Source organism: Akanthomyces muscarius, chromosome 5, assembly GCF_028009165.1.
Source record: "Akanthomyces muscarius strain Ve6 chromosome 5, whole genome shotgun sequence".
In the NCBI taxonomy this organism is placed as follows: Eukaryota; Fungi; Ascomycota; class Sordariomycetes; order Hypocreales; family Cordycipitaceae; genus Akanthomyces; species Akanthomyces muscarius.
Genome location: NC_079245.1, coordinates 463,453 through 483,708, shown reverse-complemented (window position 1 = coordinate 483,708; position 20,256 = coordinate 463,453). Strand labels below are relative to the sequence as shown.

Genomic DNA, 20,256 nt, shown 5'->3' with positions numbered 1-20,256 from the left:
TGTTCAATCGCGAATGACAATGCACCTTCTATTCCAACGACTGGGTAATTTGCTCTTCAGAAGATTGCAGGACGTAGAAAAGGACATGTCGCAGCAGAACTCCGGCCGCAGTAGCTGAAGTTGGGGGCGAGGAAAAACTGGGTAACCCTCATGCAGGTCTCAGCACTGATGTCTCGGCCTGGGAAAAACCACTGTACCTTGCAAATAGTTGGGCACACAAGTGATATAGTCATGTTGGTACTCCAGCTGCACCCACCAAAACTGCTTAAGAGCTATTCTTGTTCTATCGGTTTGCGCAGTAGACAGTGGGAACAGAGCTAAGATGGTAACCCTAAAGACGAACTGGTTTGGAGTTTTGCGAATGCAAAGATCTGAGCCGCAACTATCTACACACCCGTTCAGGAAGATTAAGCTTTCATGTCTACGTTCTCCAAAATGTTCTTGTCATCGGCCCTGGAAACCATGCGGCTTTTCCCCCCCGCATGCTCCTGGTGCGAGCAGGCCAGCACCTCCGTTTTCTCGCCTTCGCCGGCATCCTCTCCAGCGTCTACCGCATCGACCTCGCCAAAGATCTTGTCCATGCGCTCCAGGGAAACTCCTTTGGTCTCGGGAAGAATGAAAACGACAGAGAGCTATGAAAATGTTAGAACTGTTGCAAGTGGACTCTGCGGCGCGTCTTACCAGACAGAGAGAGTTCAGACCAAATAGTAGCCAGTAGCTCTTGCCGCCGACCTCGGTGTTGAACTTCGGCCACGGTTGCGTGATTGCGAGCAAGCATGCTGTTTGTCCAAGGAGGGAGATTCCAAAGGCCTTGTCTCGAACCTCTTGGGGGAAAATCTCGGACGCGATAGCTGGTGCAATGGGGCCATTGGACCAGCAGTATGTCATGCCAACGATGAAGAGACAGATTACCTCAACAACCGCGGCCGGCTTACTGTCGTTATTCGGGAAAGCTGTAGTCAACGAGGACATGATGAGAAGGGCGAGCGCTTGGATTGAGAAACCGGCGATCAAAAGTGTCCTTCGACCGAATCGGTCCACGCTGAATGTGTTCACCAACACGATAAAAAGCTGTAGCACCGACTGAATGCCGTTGATGGCTAGCGCCTGCCGCCCTTGGTTCCAACCAAGCGACTCGTAGATCTACAGGTCTCTGTCAGATGTTTATTTTGAGATTGTGATGGGAACTGCTGCCAATACTCACAATTGCAGCATACATGGTCAAAGCAGCAATGCCTCCGGCCTGTTGCAAGGCAGTGGCGTAGAAACCATAGGCCAGACGTTTCCTCAGGGCTGGGGACTTGAAGATTCGAGTGTAACCGCTGTCGAATCTCTTACGGTATTCGTACGAGGCCACGAGCTCGTGGAACTCTTGTCGCACATGCTCCGATTCGGCAGTACCCATACGGAGTTTGCAGAGCAGCTGAAGCGCGCGATCCGCATTGTCAGGGTGCTTTTCAAGCGTCCAACGAGGCGACTCAGGATACCAAAACGAAATGACGACAAATGTGAGGCCAATTGGTACTTGGATGAGGTTGGATACGCGCCAAGCAATGTTGTAGGGCGACTTGTGGAAGGACATCCCATAGCCAGCCCAGAAGGCAATCAGTGTGCCGAGTTGGTATCCAAACTGTGTGACTGTTCCCACAAAACTTCCGCGAAGGGACTTCGGAGAGCACTCGGCGACTATTACAGATGATGAGATGGTGCCGAAGACATTACACAGCTCAAAGCTTACCATAGAGACTGGTTGCAATGTACACACAACCGAAGCCAAGACCAGTCAGAAGTCTACCAACGATGAGGACGGCGTAGTTGTTGGGGACGACTTGGACAACAACGCCAATGACCATGACACAGATGGAGATGCGGAGGGCCCAGAGACGCCCGACCAAGTTGGCCAGAGTCCCTCCGACGAAGAGTTGCGCAAGACCTAAGACGTATCAGATTGGCAGCGCATCGCAAACCATCATGAGAATATACCAGTTGAAGCCCATGGAATTGTGGCGATAATGCCTGACCGATTATCGTCCACATTATAGTAATCAACAAACTGTTTATCGGCCAAGATGACTGTCATGATGCCGGCATCGTAGCCATTGAAGCATGTGGAGAAGACCATGCCGTAGAGAATGAGCGCCGCATAGCGGTCATTCTCTGGAAGGAATCTCTGCAAGAGGCCCATTGTGCCTCTGCTTTTGACACTTGAGGGATTTGAAATAGATCGGACTCGGCAGGGAAGCAAACAAGTTGGATGTAATTTATCGATGCTACTGGCCGCAGCAATTCTTCCAGATGTGAGGTAGCATTTGCCTATATACCGAGAGATACGGACAGGGCTCCTCATGGACTCTCCGGTGGGAGGAAGCAGTTTAGCACAGACTGTTACAATTGCTAGTTTCCCGAGTCGGCTTCGATCATGGAACGCACAGCTAATATCTTCGGGGGCTTGGCTGTAGAACTGGTTGCCTATTAGACAGCTGATCTACCTTGACTCGCGAACTCGATACTTCTCAGCCGCACCTATCACGCGCCAGTCATCGCGTCTTGAGTCCCTTACAGATCCAGAATCAAGATGGGAACGCATTCCATGATGTAGAGTCGGGGTCTGGGGTAGTGGATGCGGGGAAACTATCCGTACGTGGTCAAGACATCCGGTGGGCGGCTGCCCGGTGGGAGAGCCAATGGGACGAGGTTGTCATCCAAACTGCTGCCCACCTCTCTCGCTCTCCACACACTGCGCTCCTCTATTACGCTGAGCCACTATTTTAGTAGGCATTGGCAACAAGCCAGCCAAAGGCCAAGCGCGAACCTGGAGATGGCCCGGCATTGAGATGGCCCGGCATTGAGATTGCTGTCAGGGCATCTTTCGACACCGTAAAGGTTGTTTTGAAGAGACTGTCGGGCTCCCCGCGTTTTTTTCGGTTTTGTTTGCCAGTCAGCTACTTTTTGGGCTTAGGACGCAGGTTCCTCGTTGCAACATAGGGCGATCTTCACATCAGAGGGGAAGCGCATCAAGGAACAGACAATGTGCCGAACACAAGAGGTCAATTACGGCTATGCAGGGGAGTCTACCCCATCGGAACAGAATCATGGGTTTGTTTGCTCGGGCATTAGCTTGCCGAGAAATATAAAGACGCGATGAAGACCCCCACTGGGAAAACAAAATAAATACTCACCAGAGTCAAGTCTCGATCGTCAGCACCGCTCAAAAAGTCAACCTCAACATGGCTACATTTCTGACTGTATCCGTCCTCACTGCAGTTGCCACTGCCTTGAACTCTTTTGAGATTCGTGCTGATAATACCGCCGTGGTTCATCTGGGCACTTCCAAAGGCGCGGCAGAACATCTTGCATCTGGTTTCATTTATGGTGTTCCTGACACCCGTGGCCAGATCCCTTCAGAATAGTAAGACCAATAAGACCTGTTTGCCGCAAAAAACCTGACAAAGACAGCTGGACGCAGCTCGACATCCAGGGATGCCGTACCGGCGGTGCGCAGCTGGGGAGTCCAGCCCGGGGTTGGGTCTGGGGCCGGTCTGAGTACAAGGGGCGCTTTGCTTCGTCATTGTCCAACTACCAGGAGTGTCGAGAGTACAACGCCGAAGTCAGCTGGCTGGCGCATGACCTCTGGGGCACAGACAGCACAAATGACTCCACGATTTGGCCCGGCGACGGTGGTCAGTGGGACAGCTACGATGCATTCGTCCTGCAGCTTGTCGAAGATCTTTACGACAACGAAGTGCTTGACGGCAGTATCTACGAGATATGGAATGAACCAGACATTGGTGTATTCTGGAAAGGCGAGGGCGGGATGCAACAATGGATTGATCTGTACATTCGAACTCACAAGCTCATCAGAGCCGACTCACGATTCGACAGTCTGAAGCTCGTTGGCCCCAGTCTGGCATTCCGTCCTATGGGTAGTAACCTGTGGTGGACAGAGTGGCTGCGTCAGGTGGCCGGAAACGATACTATTCCCGACCAGTACACTTATCATTTGGAGGGGACTCTTGCAGAAGCTGACAATGATCCTTCGTACACCAACGCTAGCCTCTCAACCTTGCTGGAGACCTATGGCCTGCCGTCGCGACAGATCAACGTGAACGAGTATGCGCAGTACATAGAGATGGTTCCCGGCTCGTACATCTGGTGGATTTCTGGGCTCGAGCGTTTTGACTTTATCGGGCTGCTTGGAAACTGGCAAGGGGGCACTACGCTGCACGATTTATTTGCCAACCTTCTCAGTGAGCAGCTATCGCATCCTGTTTTGTCTCAGATCTTTAACATTAATTTTAGCGAAAACAGCTGATCCCTATGACTACTCGGCCACCGACTATGCGCCCGCTCCGGGCTACTGGGTCTACCAGTATTATGCTAGCAACATGACTGGCAACCGTGTCGCTGTTGATCGATCGGGCGATACTCATCTCGATGTATATGCCACTGTCGGAGACGACCGCGTCCGCCTCATGGTGGGCACCAAGCTTGCCTCTGGTACTTGGTACGTCACCATTGACGACCTGGAGTCTGTTGGGCTTCTGGTTTCCGGTACATTGACCATCGACACATGGGGCTTCGATGGCAACGACCCTCTCGCTGCCCAGGCTGCCCCTAGTTTCCGGAATTCCGTCCCGCATGATTATACTGATGGGGCCCTCACCATTGCTATTTATCAGGAAAACAACTACACCGGCTGGGCATTTGAATTTGATGTAGGTGCCTGAGTATTGGCATCCTGTGGCTGTTTTAGTGGCCGGATGTGTGCACGCACGAGTCAACTTTCGAGACTGTTGCTGGAGGACATATAGGTTCTTTAATACGCTCGTTACTACCAGATATATTTGCGATGGTTATGTATGCAGGATGACTTGCGAGTTCATAGTTCACTGAGGATGAGATACTAGTTGGCTTAAATTTCGATCTGCTCCGTTTCTCGTAGCTGGAAGTTCCCAGAGAGCTTGCGACACAGAGTGAAGAACCCGGAAAATCTTTCCCCTGACGCCCATTTCAAAGCATTCCTTATATGTGACAAGAGCAAAGCAGCTTATATGTCAAAAACAACATTACATCTTCAAACTTTGCCGGTTCATGACCATGCACCCAATGTTCGCAGAGAGGCAAGAACATTGCATTTTCTCGATACCAGCAGAGCTCAGAAATCAGATTACGACTGACTTGCCGCACGCAAATCAATATTTGACGCATTCAAAATGCGTATCCGAGCCTACTTGGCCACCCAGTCTTCATTTTGGCGCGATGGTGGGACCGGCGTTGTCTCTGCATCCTCCCACCGGAGCACCCACTCGCCACCAGCTCCGGTGGGAGTCGGCATCAGGAACCGCACCAATCGGACGAGAGCACACCGCACATTGGGCAAAACATGCCAACTTACTGAATACTAATATGATCTGGCTCCAGTTGCTAGGTGATTGATCCACCGTGACTTAGCTCCCTTGACTGTTGCGGCTCCGGCTGTGTCATCTTTGTCGATCGCTTCACGAGGAGCGAAAATCTGCACGTTAAGAGCAGCTCATCACCACACTTTTTTTGGTTGAAACTGAGAGATTAGCCATTTCAAAGTCACAAATCTTTTCAGACCATAAGCGTCGCCATGTCTCATCCGCAGTCCCTATTCCAGCAGTCCTCTTTCCATGGCAAGTCCATGCTATCGGTGCGAAGAGACACAATCGCAACGACAACTATCCACACTCAGCTTGAACAATTGCGCAGTACTGGGCGCTATGACTGCTTTAAGCTGGAATGGCATTCCATATACGCCGACAAGTCTATGTGGCCTGTCCCCTTCCACTTGTTCTGGGACAGTGATATCGCCAAGTGGATCGAGGGCGCCTGTTACCTCTTGCAAGAGACTTACGATGAGAAAATTGACCTTGCAATTCGAGAGCTGGTCGCAATGATTCGTAGCGCTCAGGGCGAGGATGGCTATCTGAATGTACACTACACCGTGGTTGAGCCTGATAAGCGATGGTCGAACCTGCGAGATATGCATGAGCTGTAAGTTGCCACTATCTCAACTACTAGGGTTCCATGCTAAGCAACCCTCAATAGATACAACGCGGGTCACCTAATTGAGGCTGCTCTAGCTCATAGGGCTCACTATAATAATGACTTGCTACTCGAGCCAATTGTTAAATATGTTGCTCTAATCAACAAGACGTTTGGACCTGGACAGGACCAGCGACATGGCTATCCCGGCCACCCTGAGATCGAGCTTGCTCTACTGCGTCTCTATTCTGCAACCAGGAGTGAAGATGCGTATAATCTGGCTAAATACTTCCTAGAAGAGAGAGGGAACCCAAACGGACAAGATGGACAGCATTACTACGACTGGGAGGAGAAGCAACGAGGAGACTCGGAGTGGTTGCGACCTGATCCATACCCCGAGCGGCACTCGTACTGGTACGCCCAAGCGCATGCGCCGATATTGGAGCAATCATCAGTCGAGGGCCACTCCGTCAGGGCCATGTATCTATTGGCCGCCGCTGCCGATATGGTGTGCCTCCACAAACAGGGCAGCCAAAATCTGCCGGCGGCCAGTGAATGGACGGCAGCTCTGAACCGTCTGTGGGACAACATGGTTGACAAGAAGATGTACGTCACGGGCGGGATCGGGGCCATGAAGCAATGGGAAGGCTTCGGAATCGACTACTTCCTGCCGCAGGGTACCGACGACGGCGGCTGCTACTCCGAGACCTGTGCGTCGATTGCAGTAATGATGCTCGCCGAACGGATGCTGCACATTGACCTCGACAGCCGCTATGCGGACATCATGGAGTTGTCTCTGTACAACAACGTCATGACGGCGATGAGTCTAGACGGCAAGGCGTTCACATATGTAAACCAGCTGGCTAGCTCCGATCAAGACAAAAACGCTCGCGAGGACTGGTTCTGGTGCGCGTGCTGCCCGCCTAATCTTGCGAGGCTATTCGGCAGTCTCGGGGGATACCTGTGGGATTACGGAGGTTCTGGGAATGACGCATTTGTCACTGTTCACCTTTATACTACCGCCAAGGTGACGTTTGACCTGGATGGAAAGAGCATCACCCTCGAGCAGAAGTCAAACTGGCCCTGGGACGGGGTTATTTCGTTCCAACTCGAGGCTCCGGCATTCGTCCGAACAACAATCCGACTTCGCTTACCGGCTTGGTGCCAAGGACAGTACGAGATTACACCAGCACCGTCGGTAGAGCAAGTTCAAATCTTCAAGGGCTATCTTACCCTGGACTCGGCGTATGGCAATGCGAACCCTTCATTCAAGCTTCAGATCAAGAACTTCGGACCGCGATACTTAGCGCCCCACCCGTACACTAACCAGAACACTTTGGCTCTTGCAAGAGGACCTATTATTTACTGTGCTGAAGACGCAGATAACGCCTGGGAGAAGAATCACTTCAAAGATGTGGTGATCCGTGCTGGAAGCGCTGTCGAGGAGGAAAGGCGGACTTTTGAGGAGACGGGAGAGGAGTACTTGGCCTTGAGAACGACCTGCTCGGTACGGTCGATGAAAAACTGGAACGAGAAACCAGTGGGCGAGGAGCCAGGAACAAGCCAGCTGGATGATTCAATCTTAGAGATCGGAGAGCAAAGGGACATTGTGCTTGTACCTTACTACTTCAGGGCGAACCGAGGCGGCCGTGGGCATATGCGTGTCGGCCTGCTGAAAGGTTGAGCAAGGACTTTGACAAATGTGTGGCAGCTAGACTGAGTAGGCACATCACTGGCGATTGGGTTTGGAATCCGTTCTCACCGTAGAAATGGCGGCTTGAGTATCACGCTTCGCCGTTCTATGTGACTCATGTGACAACGTACGGAGTAAGCATGGATCGGACCACCCGGGGCTTCAAGCAATGCTGACAGACAGCGCCGATCAGATGAACAAACGATACAAGCGACCTTTCACAGACTTCCCATCCATTGTGGTTGATGCTGAATGTTTATGGACGATGCCGGGTAGCAAATGAGTGTAGAATTGCGTGCTGACGGGACAGTTGAAAATATGGACCGCAGAAAGCGGCCAACGAGTTCGCTGTATATGCCAAATTGGGCAGAAGGCCGCGTCATTGTCCTATGTCGCGCAGGGCAGCTATTCGTCATTATACCAGTAGAAGGTGCTGATTGAGGGAAAAGCTAAACCATACGCTAAAGGACAGCCAGGGCACCTTCAAGGGGTGCCACCCATAAAAGGCGGAAAATTACGCACTAAACGACCCTGTCTAGCGGGTAAAGAGCCCAAAGGGCATCCTGCATCGGCACCCCTGGTTGACATCCTAGAACCCACTGGCTCCAACTAATAAGCCACCAGGCGGCCAAACCCCATGGGCACCCCGCCTCCGCGTCCTCTATGTTCGGCACTTCAACCTTGCCACTAACATCAAAGTTGCGTTGTAAATGCAAAGTGGCTCGGCAGTTGAGGCGCAAGTTTCCCACTGACCGACCTAAAATGAGAGCAAGGCGCCAATGGGGCAGCCTCAAGAGGACGAGCGCCGGCTGGAGAGTGGTCTGATTACCAGCGATGGCAAGCTACGGTGCGCTCGGTGTTCACGCAGTTTCAAGCGTCCAGAGCACCTCAAGAGACACGAGCGAAGCCATGAAGGGCTCAGGAGCTTTTCCTGTTCCGTTTGCGACAAGAAGTTCGCTAGAAGGTACGCCGCGTGCACCGACATGTCATGCTTCATCGTATCGACCGTTGGCTGACTGCTAGTAAAGTGACATTCTCGCGCGACACTCATCCATCCACAAGCAACCGCAGACGGCCGGGCCCAACTCATCCAAGGATGGTGAAGATAGGAGGCGCCGTGCCTGTACTGAATGCGCGAGGGCTCGAGAGAAATGCACAAGAGCTTTGCCCTGCATGCGATGCTCCGGGCGGTCTCTGGAGTGCGTCTATCCCGAAAGGCAAGCGCGGCACACCGGCAAATCACCAGAGGCTTTCGAAGAACAAATGAGTTACTCCGCTCCCTTCGAGAACTCCACCCGCGGTCGGCGCAACGTAGAAGCAAATCACGATGCGACACCTGACGTGCCCTATTTCGATGCGCCTCGGGGAGATGGAAACAGTCCACTTACTTCAGATCAGCTCGTTGGCGATGCCTTCATGGCAAACTCGTATAGCCCTCTGCGCAGCTCCCGATTCCGAGCACCGGACTCGGCAAATGCCCACGATCTGGCCAACCTCGATCTCCGTGAACCTAGGCCGTCCACACCACAGTTCTATCGCAATGATGTCCCCGTGCCCGTGACGGAGAACTTCATGTATGCTCCATCTGTTTATGATGCGACTCTGGGCTTTGCAATGAATTGGCTTCCCGCAAATGACGCCATCGATGTCGATTTCAGTTCCATTCTCGGATTGGGCTTATCTCCTAACAGTATGCAACCTTACAATGAGCCAGCCGGTGTGCGGCCCAGGTTGCCCCTGCAGGTATCGAATGAGATTTACGGGGAGGCATCTCGATCACCTGCAATCGCATCTCCGGCTGAAGTGGTCTCAACGATGTCACATACCTCGCATAGGTCGCTGCCTCTACTGCCGAGAGTCGCGAAGGGTGGTCTGTATGCCACCAGCAGTAATGGAGCGCGAGTGCCTTGCACGGTTAGATCTCAGCGAGTCGACCCCTCGCTACGCATACATAACTGCCAGTCGTTATCGCCCATCTCAAACGGTCTTTCATCCGCCAGCTGCGAAGAAAACTTGTTGTCTTTCCCCGATCTGAGTCACGTATCAGTGGACGACCCAGAATATCACGATCAGACACGAAGTATTCAGACAGCTCTGTACGAGACCGTGCGCAACAGTTTCAATCGACTTTGTCTTGCCTCAAACCCGGTGCATCGGCCCTTCGAGTCCGTCCACTTCCCATCCATCCAGCACCTCAACTTCTTTCTTGGCTTATATTTCGATCAATTCGCGGGCTCACTCCCGATTATACACGAGCCGACGTTCAACGTGAACAGCTATTGGCCGTTAACCTTGGCTATGGCTGCTATTGGCTGCCAATACACTCAGACACACGAGTTTTGGAGCTGTGTGGCGCCGATTCATGAGTTCTTGAGAAGGGTTCTCATTACGGAACAGGAGAACAGAAGCGGCTTTGGCGACGATGACACACCATTTATTCAAGCTCTGCTACTCAGTCAAGTAGGCATGCTTTATTGTGGATCATCGCACTTGCAAGCTCTTGCAAAAAGGAGGCATGGCGAGTTGGTCAGCCTTGTCAAACTAAACGGCCTCATGAGTATAACTGGCGATCACAATCGTGACTTGAGCTGGGCTACCCAAGATCACAGACGCTGGGTTGGTTGGTTGGCGGTAGAGACCAAACGGCGTCTAGCTTACTCCATAGTGGTGAGACCATCACTCACAAAATCCTTGACCTCGCTCATGTTCTCCCTAGTTACTCGATTGCATGATGTCGTATCATTTCAGACTTGATGCCAACCTTTTACTAGAAATGTCACAGAGCGATCTCCCTCACGATGGGCTCTGGTTTGCAACACCAGGTCCTCTGTGGGACGAGCTCTATGAGAAAACAGAGCGTAAGTGGACTCTCACTTTCAGGCGAACAAATAAAAGTTAACTTACCAAAGGTAACCCATCTCTGTTCACCGCCGTGCACCATCTCTTTACAGACAAGCACGTAAAAGGCGACCTAGGCGAGTTTGGTCGCATCATCCTTCTTCATGGCGTATATCGTGAAGTGTTCCACGTCAAAGACTACATCACACGACCGCTTTCTTCTTGGATTCCATCTGCGGAGCCACTCCACGGCGCAAGCCAGGGAGGCAACAAACATACGGACAGGAACAAGGGGAAATGGCTCGCGGACGTGTCCATCTTTTCGAGCTGGCGCAATGCGGCCATGGACTGCGTCGACACGCTCCACTGGGGTGCCAACGCTACCATAGCACTGCTTTCGGGGGCTGAGCACTCGACGGTCATGCATCTGCATTTAGCCCGCGTAGTGCTGTTTGCACCCTACGATCAAATAATGACGCTCGCCCTTTCGGTAGCGTTTTCCCGAAACCCAGAGCACGCCGGGCGACAGACCCCAACTCGGGATGAGGCAGTTGCGGCTGAGCACGAGGTTCTACAGTGGGCACAGCGTGATGGAGTAAGTTGATGTATCCAACGAGTAACGAAAGAATCTAACCGAAGACAGTCAAAGGCTCGCCTCGCAGCTCTGCACAGCGGCTGTTTCTACTGGCATATTCGGCGGTATTCCACCATGGCGTTCTATGAACCTGTGTCCGTATTTTTGGCCTCTCTCACTCTCTGGGCGTACAGCTACTATACTTCGAGAGTGACTGCCCAGCGATGCCAGTCTTCTGGGGACGATGAGGAGGCCAGGAGCGGGAGCTTGTCTCGGCAAGTATCACCAGAGGTCCAAGGCACCTACCACAGCTACTCGGGCGCGTCGCCTTCGACATCCAGAGCATCGCAATCACGCCATCTGCATGCGTCGCCGCGGCCGTCTACGTACACATCTGATCCGGACCCGACGTTTATTCGGCTTGACCGTCCCAATGACGACGAGATGGTGCAGCTGTTCGTGCGGTCGGCCAAAATGAGGGCACACATCACGGGAGTCGGGGATGTCTGCGCGGCGGAGGGGCCGGTGCGGATCTTGCGCGAGGCGAGGAAAATACTCGCGACGGTGTCGGTGGCGTGGGGCCGGACGAGGGAGTATCATGATATTTTAGAGGCAATGGAACAAGCGACAATGACGCGGGCGAGCGACGAGAGGGTTGGGCTGCAAGCCATGGCATGATCGAACGTAGTCGGCATTTGGCCTCTATTCTGCGAGCGCATATGATGTATATCCCTAGATCAAACTACCTAGTATTGATATGCATGCTGAACATCAATGGATACATAAATGCTGGCTCATCCTAGTTGAGACTCCCATATACTCGCCTCTATTAAATAGGGGTATATAATTAGAGTTTGAATCATATCAAACCCAGGTCCATATTGCAGAGGCTACAAGAGCAATTCAACCCCCAATACGTTATTTGCTGTACATGCCGTTCTTGCCGCGGCAGGCATGAGCTGATGTATGTGACGGTAATTTCTGCGTCGGGGGAAGTGGCCGTGACCGCGTGCACGTAGTGGGTTAGTGTACGACAGTCAAAGAAGTATTGCAGCATTTGATCGGCAGTCGTCATTACGGCGCTGCTATGAGTTGGCGGCGGGTACTGAAAATTCATGCCACCAATTGAACAGTAATCAGTATACCCCATCAAAGTAGATGACGAAGAATAGCAGCTCTCGGGCTGGTGACCAGCTGTTTATCCTCCTGTTTAAGCTTAAACTTAGCTCGTTTGGACGGTCCGAAACCGATGAAGGTGAGTTGTCGCCCAATTTTCATTTCTTACTTAAAAAAAAATCAGCCTTACTGTGGGGAGAATAACATCACAAGGCAATCCTGGCTTCCTAAATAAGAAGTGTCTCCGAATGGACCATACAGAGAACTTTCAGCTGGCTGGGTCGCTAGTGGGGCGGTTCCTGGTAGTTCTAAGGGTCCTAGGCGCATTGGTTGTTCCGTATTACTTGACGATGGTAAAACTGCTTCAGCTACTGCTCACGAGTCCACTCAAAAGTCGGGCAACGCAGTTATGCGAAGTGAGTCTGGCGCATAGAAAGATGGAAGTTGTGCTTGTTCCATACGAGGCATGCCGATCTCTGAAACAGAGACGAAGTATAAAAGGTCGACAGCCGTCCGCCAAGGCACTGTGTATTTCCCAACCATTCCAATATCATTACACTTCTTCTCTCCTTGAATACTTCATAATCCAACCCTTACCACTCTCAAAATGAAGATTTCTTCCATTCTCGCCTGCTCTTCCATGGCGCTCATGGGTGCGGACGCGTGGAGCTTCACTGTCTGGACCGAAGACAACCAAAAGGGAAAACACATGCACTTCAAGAGCATGTACGCCGACAACAACTGCTACAACATCCCTGAAGACATCACGAAGGAGCGTATTGGTTCTTTCACCTGGTGCAGCGCTGCCTGGACTCGCTGCTCGATTACCATGCACAGCAAGCCTGCTTGCAATGGCAACAACCTGGGCTCTGCGACGGCCGGCTCTCCCAAGGAATGGTACAAGAAGAGCACCAGCAAGGAAGGCTCCTACATGAAGAGCTTTAGGATTCAGGGCTGCAAGAAGATCCCTATTATCGACACTGATGTCGACGTCACCAAGTGCTTGGATGATCCCAACTAAATCTCCTGGAAAACACTCATCACCGCGGGAGCTCTGTTCGGTTTCCGGATTAGAAGGAGAATAGGGTTCAACTTGCCTGGTAGCGGTAAATCGAGTTTCGGAGGGCATGTGGAACGGAGGGTGAAGTCGCGGCGAGGCATCAGATGCAATTGCAGCATGGTTAGACAAGAGCAGAGATATAAATCATTTCTCCAAGATTACGTACCCCTTTGGTGATGCCCCCATGAAACGCGAGATTCTGGCTCGAACATCTCCCCGGCAATCCCCCCAAGCAGCCCGCCGAGCAGCCCGCCGCACAAATTTCAATGACCGAACCAGTGGCCACCGAAACCGCAAATGACGATTCAAGCGACATGAATAACAGAGGAAGAACTAATTTCGACCACGCGACAATCAAAACCTTTCAGACAAACGTGAGCAAGAGAAAGGAAACCTACAGCGCTGCCCATCAGCTTGCGTTCATGGGCTTGTATCGCGTACCGATTAATGGTGAAGTAAAGAAGCGCGAAACATCTTCTTCTCATAATTTCCATACGACTCTGCCGTCTTTTTGCCTTTCTTCTATCCATGCAAAGTGTCCTATATTGTACGACATGAGCATCCGTGAGAGTCTCAACTACTGTCTCTAGGCAATTTCGTATACACAGCAGCTTTATCGATAATAGCCAAATGTTTTTTGTGAACGGCACTTCCAAAAATGCGCCAAATTCTCTTCTTGCGTTGGAGAGGGCCGGCAAGTAAGAGTCAGGCTTCGGATAACTTCCCGGGTTACCCTACATCTCCAGACATTGCATTACTGATTCGGCACGACGGATACAGACGAGGATCTTGTGAGAGTAGGCACTCGTAATCATCCATAGGCTTAATCGTTTCAGATTCGTAGCGACGCTGCTAAATATGTATGTTTCGCGGGCGGGCGCGGAATTATCGCCGGCAACACTTTTAACGCTCAACTAAATGGCCAAAATACGAATGCATGAAATATTTGAGTTCAGCAGCATACGAGACCGCTATTTTCTGCTTGTTAAAATTGATGCCGAAATCACAATCTCTACCTATTTATGTTTTATAGTGAAGGCACTATGATAACTTTTTAGCACAAATCAGAAACTCTATTTAGCGGCTTCAATAGGTCATGAGAAAGCTACAGCCTGGGGCGGATCAAGAGCTCGGCCACCTGAATATATAACTAGTGGTGTTGTGTATGCAGGTCTTGTGATCGTGGCTGATCTATGGTTAAATACGTCTTGATTTCCTTTCTTAGAGCATTTGCTGTAAAGCTAATTTTATTTATTTTGTTGTTTGCTTCGAAAGAGCAAATCGGGTTGTATTTAGAGACACAATAGGTGTAAGGGCACCCCAGCTTCAAGCATGTGCACTGCGGCGGAACAATTGCCGTGCTGGGGAAAGCTCCCGGGATGGAGTTTTACGAGCAGTTTCCCACATCCCGAATCTATAGGGACATGATAAATTGGCGATTTTCGTTCTGACTCACACCGAACAGGGCAAGACCTGTAGAGCGTAGCGCGCCAACTAACGCCGGCCTCATCTCCACGTTCCCACTAAACAAATACCGATTTCGACCGCTTCTTGCACCGCCTACTTCTACAAATGCGTTCCTCTGTAAGCATCAAGGGTGCAAGACAGCTGAGCCGCAGTAGCCAGCTCTTTCCGCCTCCCAAAGCGCCACACACAAGGGTCCCTTCCATGTCGAGCTCACCCGCCGAGGCAGGCTCCCGGCGCTTGTACGAATATGAGCCCTTCCAGGACGGGCGCAGCATTCGCATACTGACGCTCCACCCGGCGCAAAGCCAGGAGGAGCCTCTCCGCGGCGACCTAAGCACAGAGCCGCTGGACGGCCCGGCCCCAGCGCCTGAAATTGACTTTGAGGCCGTCTCGTACGTATGGGGCAGCCGCAAGCGCGTGCAGCAGCTGAACTGCGGGGACGGCCGGCTGCTGCCCGTCACGCAGAGCATCTACGACGCGCTGCAGCGGCTGCGGCTGCCGGACCGCCCGCGGAGGCTCTGGGCGGACCAGGTCTGCATCAACCAGGAGGATGTCGAGGAGCGCGGCCAGCAGGTCAACCTGATGAACAATGTGTACAGGAGCGCGCGGCAGGTGCTGGTCTGGCTGGGGGGCGACAAGGAGGGAAAAGCAAAAGATGCTGTGAAAATGGTGGAGCATTTGCAAGAGGTCTTTGCGAACGAAGAAGCTCGTGAGGAATTTCGCAAGGCGCACTCTGATAACCTGCATCTGCAAGATATGGCGCCGTGGAAACCATTCGCAAAGCTAGCCATGCTCCCATGGGTTTGTTGCACTGAAATTGTCGATGCCGGCCAATGGACTGATGAGAAATAGTTCAACAGAATATGGATTGTGCAAGAAATTGGCACTAAAACACCAGCTACCCTCTTCTGGGGCGATGCTGAAGTTAGTTGGGACGTGCTGTCCGCCGTCGTCGCGGTGCTCAACGAGCGCTATCACCATCTACGTGCGCGCTTTGCCGTCATGACGCCGAATATTCGATATCTGCACCGCCGCTTCGTGGAGCCCGAGGAAGTGATTGTCAACCAGCGCCATCGACGGGGTAATTTCGTCTACGAACTCCATCGCGCACGGCATATGCTGGCGGAGGATCCTCGCGATCGCGTCTTTGCCTTTCTTGGCCACTTTTCTTTGTACAAGGATAGCACACCGCCGGGCCTGCGGGAGCTGGTGGCAGACTACCAACGTTCCGTAGAGGACGTGTATTGCGATGTGGCTATGCGTGGTCTGGAAGGCGCCGAGTCGCTCATTATGCTGTCGGCGACGCACTACGGCGGCGAGATATCGCGAAGTCGACAAAATTCCATCCTGACCAATGCCGATGGCGCTATGCCTTCTGCGCTGTCGTTCAAACTAAATAGTCTACCGTCATGGGTTCCCGATTGGCGCCAAAGAGCGCACCATTTATTTGGCTCGCCAGATACACCACATCGAGCGGCCGGCGACACAAAGCCGCAGCTCTCCATTGACAGGAGCGCATTGACCCTCAACATCACTGGAAAGCATATGGATACGATCAAGCTCGTCTCTTGGGTGATACGAGGAGACAGCTTTCATGTCCGCGGACAGCGTGAAGATGCCACCCATCCCATGGTGGCTCTCTGGCAGAGAATATGCCGCCAAAGGTCTCCGATGCATCTTTCCGCCACGTCGCCGACTGGGAGGCACTACCCAACCGGGGAACCACCATTCTTAGCTTTGGCGCAGTGCCTGACAAATGCTGGCATTGGCATGACCCGTGCCCGCGAGCACTCTACAATCCCCGACTCTGAGCATTTGGCCAACGCCACAGCATACCTTGGTCGAACAGCGCGCCGCTTGGACCCCATGGTGTCGGACGAGATTCGAGATCTCGGTCGTGACGGCGGAGGTGATGCCTTTAAATGGTCGCATGAAGCGTCCCTGATATCTAGGCATAGGCGTCTGGGCCTCTCAGCGCAAGGCTATTTTGTCCTCGGCCCGGACAGCATGGAGCCGGGAGACACCGTGGTTGTGCTCTATGGCGGGACGGCGCCGTTTGTACTGCGACGGAGAGGACCGCGTAGTGAAGATGGCTGGATATTGGTTGGAGAGTGTTACGCGCATGGCATGATGAATGGCGAGGCTTTGACTAGGAAAGGCGCCGTGGAGGAGACGTTTACGATACATTGAGCGCCGAGTTGCGCGATCATTTTTGTACATATTTCCACTACGCATCAACAACGCTGTCGACCGATCAAAAATACGTGGCCAACAAGTTACCCGTAAATTACAGATCGTATTCAATCATGCAAAAGTAAATCAAAAGTCCGTCGCCGTGTTGACTTACATCCTCCGGCCAGAAGGTGGGGCCGACAAAAGTCGAGATTGGAAACTTTTTTTGGCAGAGCTTTTGACTGTAGCACATCGGCGCGACACCACACAAACGTCATGCCACGAAATACAGTACAACCCAATGCCTGGGTAGCATTGAAGCTGCCTAATGGAAATGTCAAAATCCTACAAATAACGCCCAATACGTAAGCCGCCGCCCGCCTGCGCCCGCCTCGTGACCGACTTTTGGCCCGCTAACCAGCCTGTCTGAGCAGAACCGTGAGCTTGGGCAAATACGGCTCGTTCCCCAGCAACCTGCTCCTCGAGCGCCCGTACCACATCACCTACGAAGTTCAGGACAAGCGCGAGGGCGAGACCTTTTCGCGGCTGCGCGTGGTGCCCGGCACCGAGCTCAACGCCGACGCCCTCATCGACACGACGGCCGAAGACGAAGCGGCGAACGCGACGCCCGATGCGGAGCCCGCCAACCAGGAGAGTGATGACATCAACGAGGCCATGATTGCGGCGGCTGTGGGCGAGGAGCTCGCGCTCGTCGACGAGGAGGTCGCGGAAGGTGGCGTCGTCACGCGTAAAACGTTTGACGAGCAGGCACGGCAAACGCTGACGACGGAGGAGATCGAGGAGCTGAAGCGCAAGGGCGCTGGCGCTGGCAAGGAGATTGTTGCGAAGCTATTGCTGCGCCACACCGCCATTGATCAAAAGACGGCGTACTCGCTAGCCAAATACAAGCTGCTCAAGGAGAAGAAGTACGTGCGTCGCTTTACGGTTCTGCCGCTAGACGTGGCGATGATGGCGCAGTGGATGCTGGAGGACAAGGATGCCAGCAAGATTCTGGAAATGCGACAAGAATCGCTAGCGCTGGTTGGATGCTGGGCGGACGTGCACTTCGGTGGCCGGCCTGTGGAGGGCGTGACGACACCACATGGCGGTCGATGGCTGGCAGTCGATGACACGGGTGGTCTGCTAGTTGCTGCGATGGCTGAGAGAATGGGTATACTGTACCGTGACGAGGATGAACCGAAGCAAGAAGACGACCAGACGGAGGAGGCACCAACAGAAGAGCCTACTGCTGAAGAAGCCAACGGCGCCGAGGACACTGTCTCAACAACACGCCCGTCGCGCAAGAGGCCGCACAAGGACGACCTCTCGCTGCACTATGCGCTCACAAACTCCATTACACTCATCCACGCCAACTCGCAGCCGAACCTATCCCTGCTGCGCTACTTTGGCTTCGACGCTAGCGACCCGAGCCCGCACGAGCCGTACCACCCGCTCTTCACCAACCTGCTGCCAATCAGCTGGCTCCAGACCCTGTCGCCCCAGGATGACCCGACGTACGCCGAGCAGCCGGACGAGGTGCCCCTGGAGGAGCTCATGGCGTGGAAGACGAACCGCCGGGGCAACTACCACCGCAAGCGCCGCCGCTGGGCGCGCACGCAGCAAATCGTCGACGGCACCCGCGCGGGCGGCTTCTCCGGCCTCGCCGTCGCCAGCACCATGGAGCCCATCTCGATTCTGCGCAACGCGCTGCCGCTGCTGGCCGGCGGCAGCCCCGTCGCAATCTACTCGCCGACGATGGAGCCCCTCGCGCAGCTGGCCGACTGCTTCAGCATCGGGCGGCGCGGCGCGTGGGTGGCGAGCCCGCCGCCAGAGGCCGAGGGCAAGTCGCTCGCGGAGCTGGTGTACTGGGAGGGCTCGACCGAGTTCCCCATCAACCCGACGCTGATGGTGGGCGTGGCGGTGCAGACGAGCCGGGCCAAGAGGTGGCAGGTGTTGCCGGGCAGGACGCATCCGATGATGATGGGCAAAGGAGGCGCCGAGGGGTACTTGCTTACAGGATGGAGGGCGATTCCGGCCGAAGGACGGATATCGGCGCGCGGCAAGTTTCAGAAACGAAGGATGTAGCGTGATATTGTGGTAGAGATACCCTTGTAACGATGGATTGTGTAAATCAACATGAGCATTCACTTTTATCGGCGGATCTGGGCATTTATTGCCAAGGATTGAGTTTGGTTCACGTTGTGCCATTGAAAAAGTCTGTTCGCTATATTGACGTGATAAAGCAGTCTAATGTGCGCCCCATGTGGTCGTCCCTATCCTTCCCTTACAACGCCTTGCCCATGAACTTTCTCTTTGTAAAGCTCAGCCACCACTTGCTGGGCTTGGCGTCGTCCTCCTCGTAGACGCGGGCGAGTATGCGCGCTGCGAGCTCCTGTCGGATCTGAGCCATGTACTGGCGGAGCTGCTCGGCGTCTTGTCGGTCGCGGGGCGGCTCGTACATCTAAAAAGGGACACGATATTAGCCATCTCCCTCCTTTGCCAGTCCTAAAAATCGGCGGAGAAGGACGAGAAGTATGTACCTGGTTCAGGGGCCACGCAGGGTCACCCGGCAGCGCAAAGTGCAGATCCAGCGCCAGGTTCATGACGTCCTTTTGCGCATCGCGCACCGAGGCATTGGGCTTGATCTTCGTGAGACAGTCGCTCAGGAACCAGATGCCGTAGATGAGGAGGCGGTCCGCCGGGCCCTGGATCTCAAAGTTGCGGAAAAAGGTGTTGGCGCGGAAGAGCGAGATGACCTCGTCGAGGATGTCGTAGCTGTCCGAGTCCGGGTCCGGCGACTCGGCGGCGGGCAGTGGCGGGTTCGGGAGCGGGAGCGTGTAGGCCGGGCCGCGGACCTTGGTGCGCAGAGGGAGCAGCGGGAAGTTGCCGATGAGGCGCGGGTTGGGCTCCGAGTTGAAGACGGAGTTGTAGGCCTAGAAGGCGACGGCGTCAGCACGTGGGGATGTTGGGGCGAGTTGGGAGGGTTCAAGTCGCGATCGTGGATGGGCATAGGCGGAGGGGATGTGGGAGGAAGAGCTATTTACAGGCATTGCGATGGGCTCTGGCGCAGCGCGACGGGGACAATCTCTGTTGGACAAGCTGGTTCAAGAACTGGTGATGGCGTATGCAGCTTCACCATGGCGGGGCTGCCGCTGGAAGCTGTCGTCAATGAATGTGGGGCACAGCAGAGGTGAAGAATGGCTGTGCTTGCTGCTGTGGCTGGTAGCTTGGAGGGCGCCACAGCGCTGTTGGGGCTTCGCTCAGGCAGCCAGTCCGGCATGCAGGTACGAGATGCTCAGAGATACGATGCAAATTTACGAAGAAAAA

At 53.6% G+C, this 20,256-nt stretch overlaps 8 protein-coding genes across 8 annotated transcripts; 6 read left to right on the top strand and 2 right to left on the bottom strand.

The window, feature by feature from the left end:
* Window positions 1-407: 407 nt before the first annotated feature.
* Window positions 408-2,185, bottom strand: LMH87_009415 (uncharacterized protein; the record flags this gene model as incomplete). Its single annotated transcript, XM_056196403.1, has 5 exons — window positions 408-632; window positions 682-1,143; window positions 1,205-1,686; window positions 1,739-1,933; window positions 1,984-2,185. The coding sequence occupies 5 exons, from the start codon at window positions 2,183-2,185 to the stop codon at window positions 408-410; spliced, it is 1,566 nt and encodes a 521-aa protein (XP_056053553.1).
* Window positions 2,186-3,227: 1,042 nt separating this feature from the next.
* LMH87_009414 (uncharacterized protein) lies at window positions 3,228-4,727 on the top strand (the record flags this gene model as incomplete). Its single annotated transcript, XM_056196402.1, has 3 exons — window positions 3,228-3,409; window positions 3,457-4,247; window positions 4,300-4,727. The coding sequence occupies 3 exons, from the start codon at window positions 3,228-3,230 to the stop codon at window positions 4,725-4,727; spliced, it is 1,401 nt and encodes a 466-aa protein (XP_056053552.1).
* An 887-nt stretch (window positions 4,728-5,614) lies between these two features.
* Window positions 5,615-7,693, top strand: LMH87_009413 (uncharacterized protein; the record flags this gene model as incomplete). The annotated part of the gene is made up of 2 exons (XM_056196401.1): window positions 5,615-6,018; window positions 6,073-7,693. The coding sequence occupies 2 exons, from the start codon at window positions 5,615-5,617 to the stop codon at window positions 7,691-7,693; spliced, it is 2,025 nt and encodes a 674-aa protein (XP_056053551.1).
* Window positions 7,694-8,481: 788 nt separating this feature from the next.
* On the top strand, window positions 8,482-11,792 carry LMH87_009412 (uncharacterized protein; the record flags this gene model as incomplete). The annotated part of the gene is made up of 6 exons (XM_056196397.1): window positions 8,482-8,666; window positions 8,731-9,392; window positions 9,750-10,369; window positions 10,419-10,560; window positions 10,612-11,135; window positions 11,184-11,792. The coding sequence occupies 6 exons, from the start codon at window positions 8,482-8,484 to the stop codon at window positions 11,790-11,792; spliced, it is 2,742 nt and encodes a 913-aa protein (XP_056053550.1).
* A 1,045-nt stretch (window positions 11,793-12,837) lies between these two features.
* LMH87_009411 (uncharacterized protein) lies at window positions 12,838-13,251 on the top strand (the record flags this gene model as incomplete). Its single annotated transcript, XM_056196396.1, has 1 exon — window positions 12,838-13,251. The coding sequence occupies one exon, from the start codon at window positions 12,838-12,840 to the stop codon at window positions 13,249-13,251; it is 414 nt and encodes a 137-aa protein (XP_056053549.1).
* Window positions 13,252-14,862: 1,611 nt separating this feature from the next.
* Window positions 14,863-16,947, top strand: LMH87_009410 (uncharacterized protein; the record flags this gene model as incomplete). The annotated part of the gene is made up of 2 exons (XM_056196395.1): window positions 14,863-15,558; window positions 15,610-16,947. 2 exons carry the CDS (start codon window positions 14,863-14,865, stop codon window positions 16,945-16,947), a joined length of 2,034 nt encoding a protein of 677 aa, XP_056053548.1.
* A 258-nt stretch (window positions 16,948-17,205) lies between these two features.
* LMH87_009409 (uncharacterized protein) lies at window positions 17,206-19,014 on the top strand (the record flags this gene model as incomplete). The annotated part of the gene is made up of 2 exons (XM_056196394.1): window positions 17,206-17,294; window positions 17,364-19,014. The coding sequence occupies 2 exons, from the start codon at window positions 17,206-17,208 to the stop codon at window positions 19,012-19,014; spliced, it is 1,740 nt and encodes a 579-aa protein (XP_056053547.1).
* A 199-nt stretch (window positions 19,015-19,213) lies between these two features.
* LMH87_009408 (uncharacterized protein) lies at window positions 19,214-19,979 on the bottom strand (the record flags this gene model as incomplete). The annotated part of the gene is made up of 3 exons (XM_056196393.1): window positions 19,214-19,390; window positions 19,470-19,862; window positions 19,974-19,979. The coding sequence occupies 3 exons, from the start codon at window positions 19,977-19,979 to the stop codon at window positions 19,214-19,216; spliced, it is 576 nt and encodes a 191-aa protein (XP_056053546.1).
* Window positions 19,980-20,256: the final 277 nt, after the last annotated feature.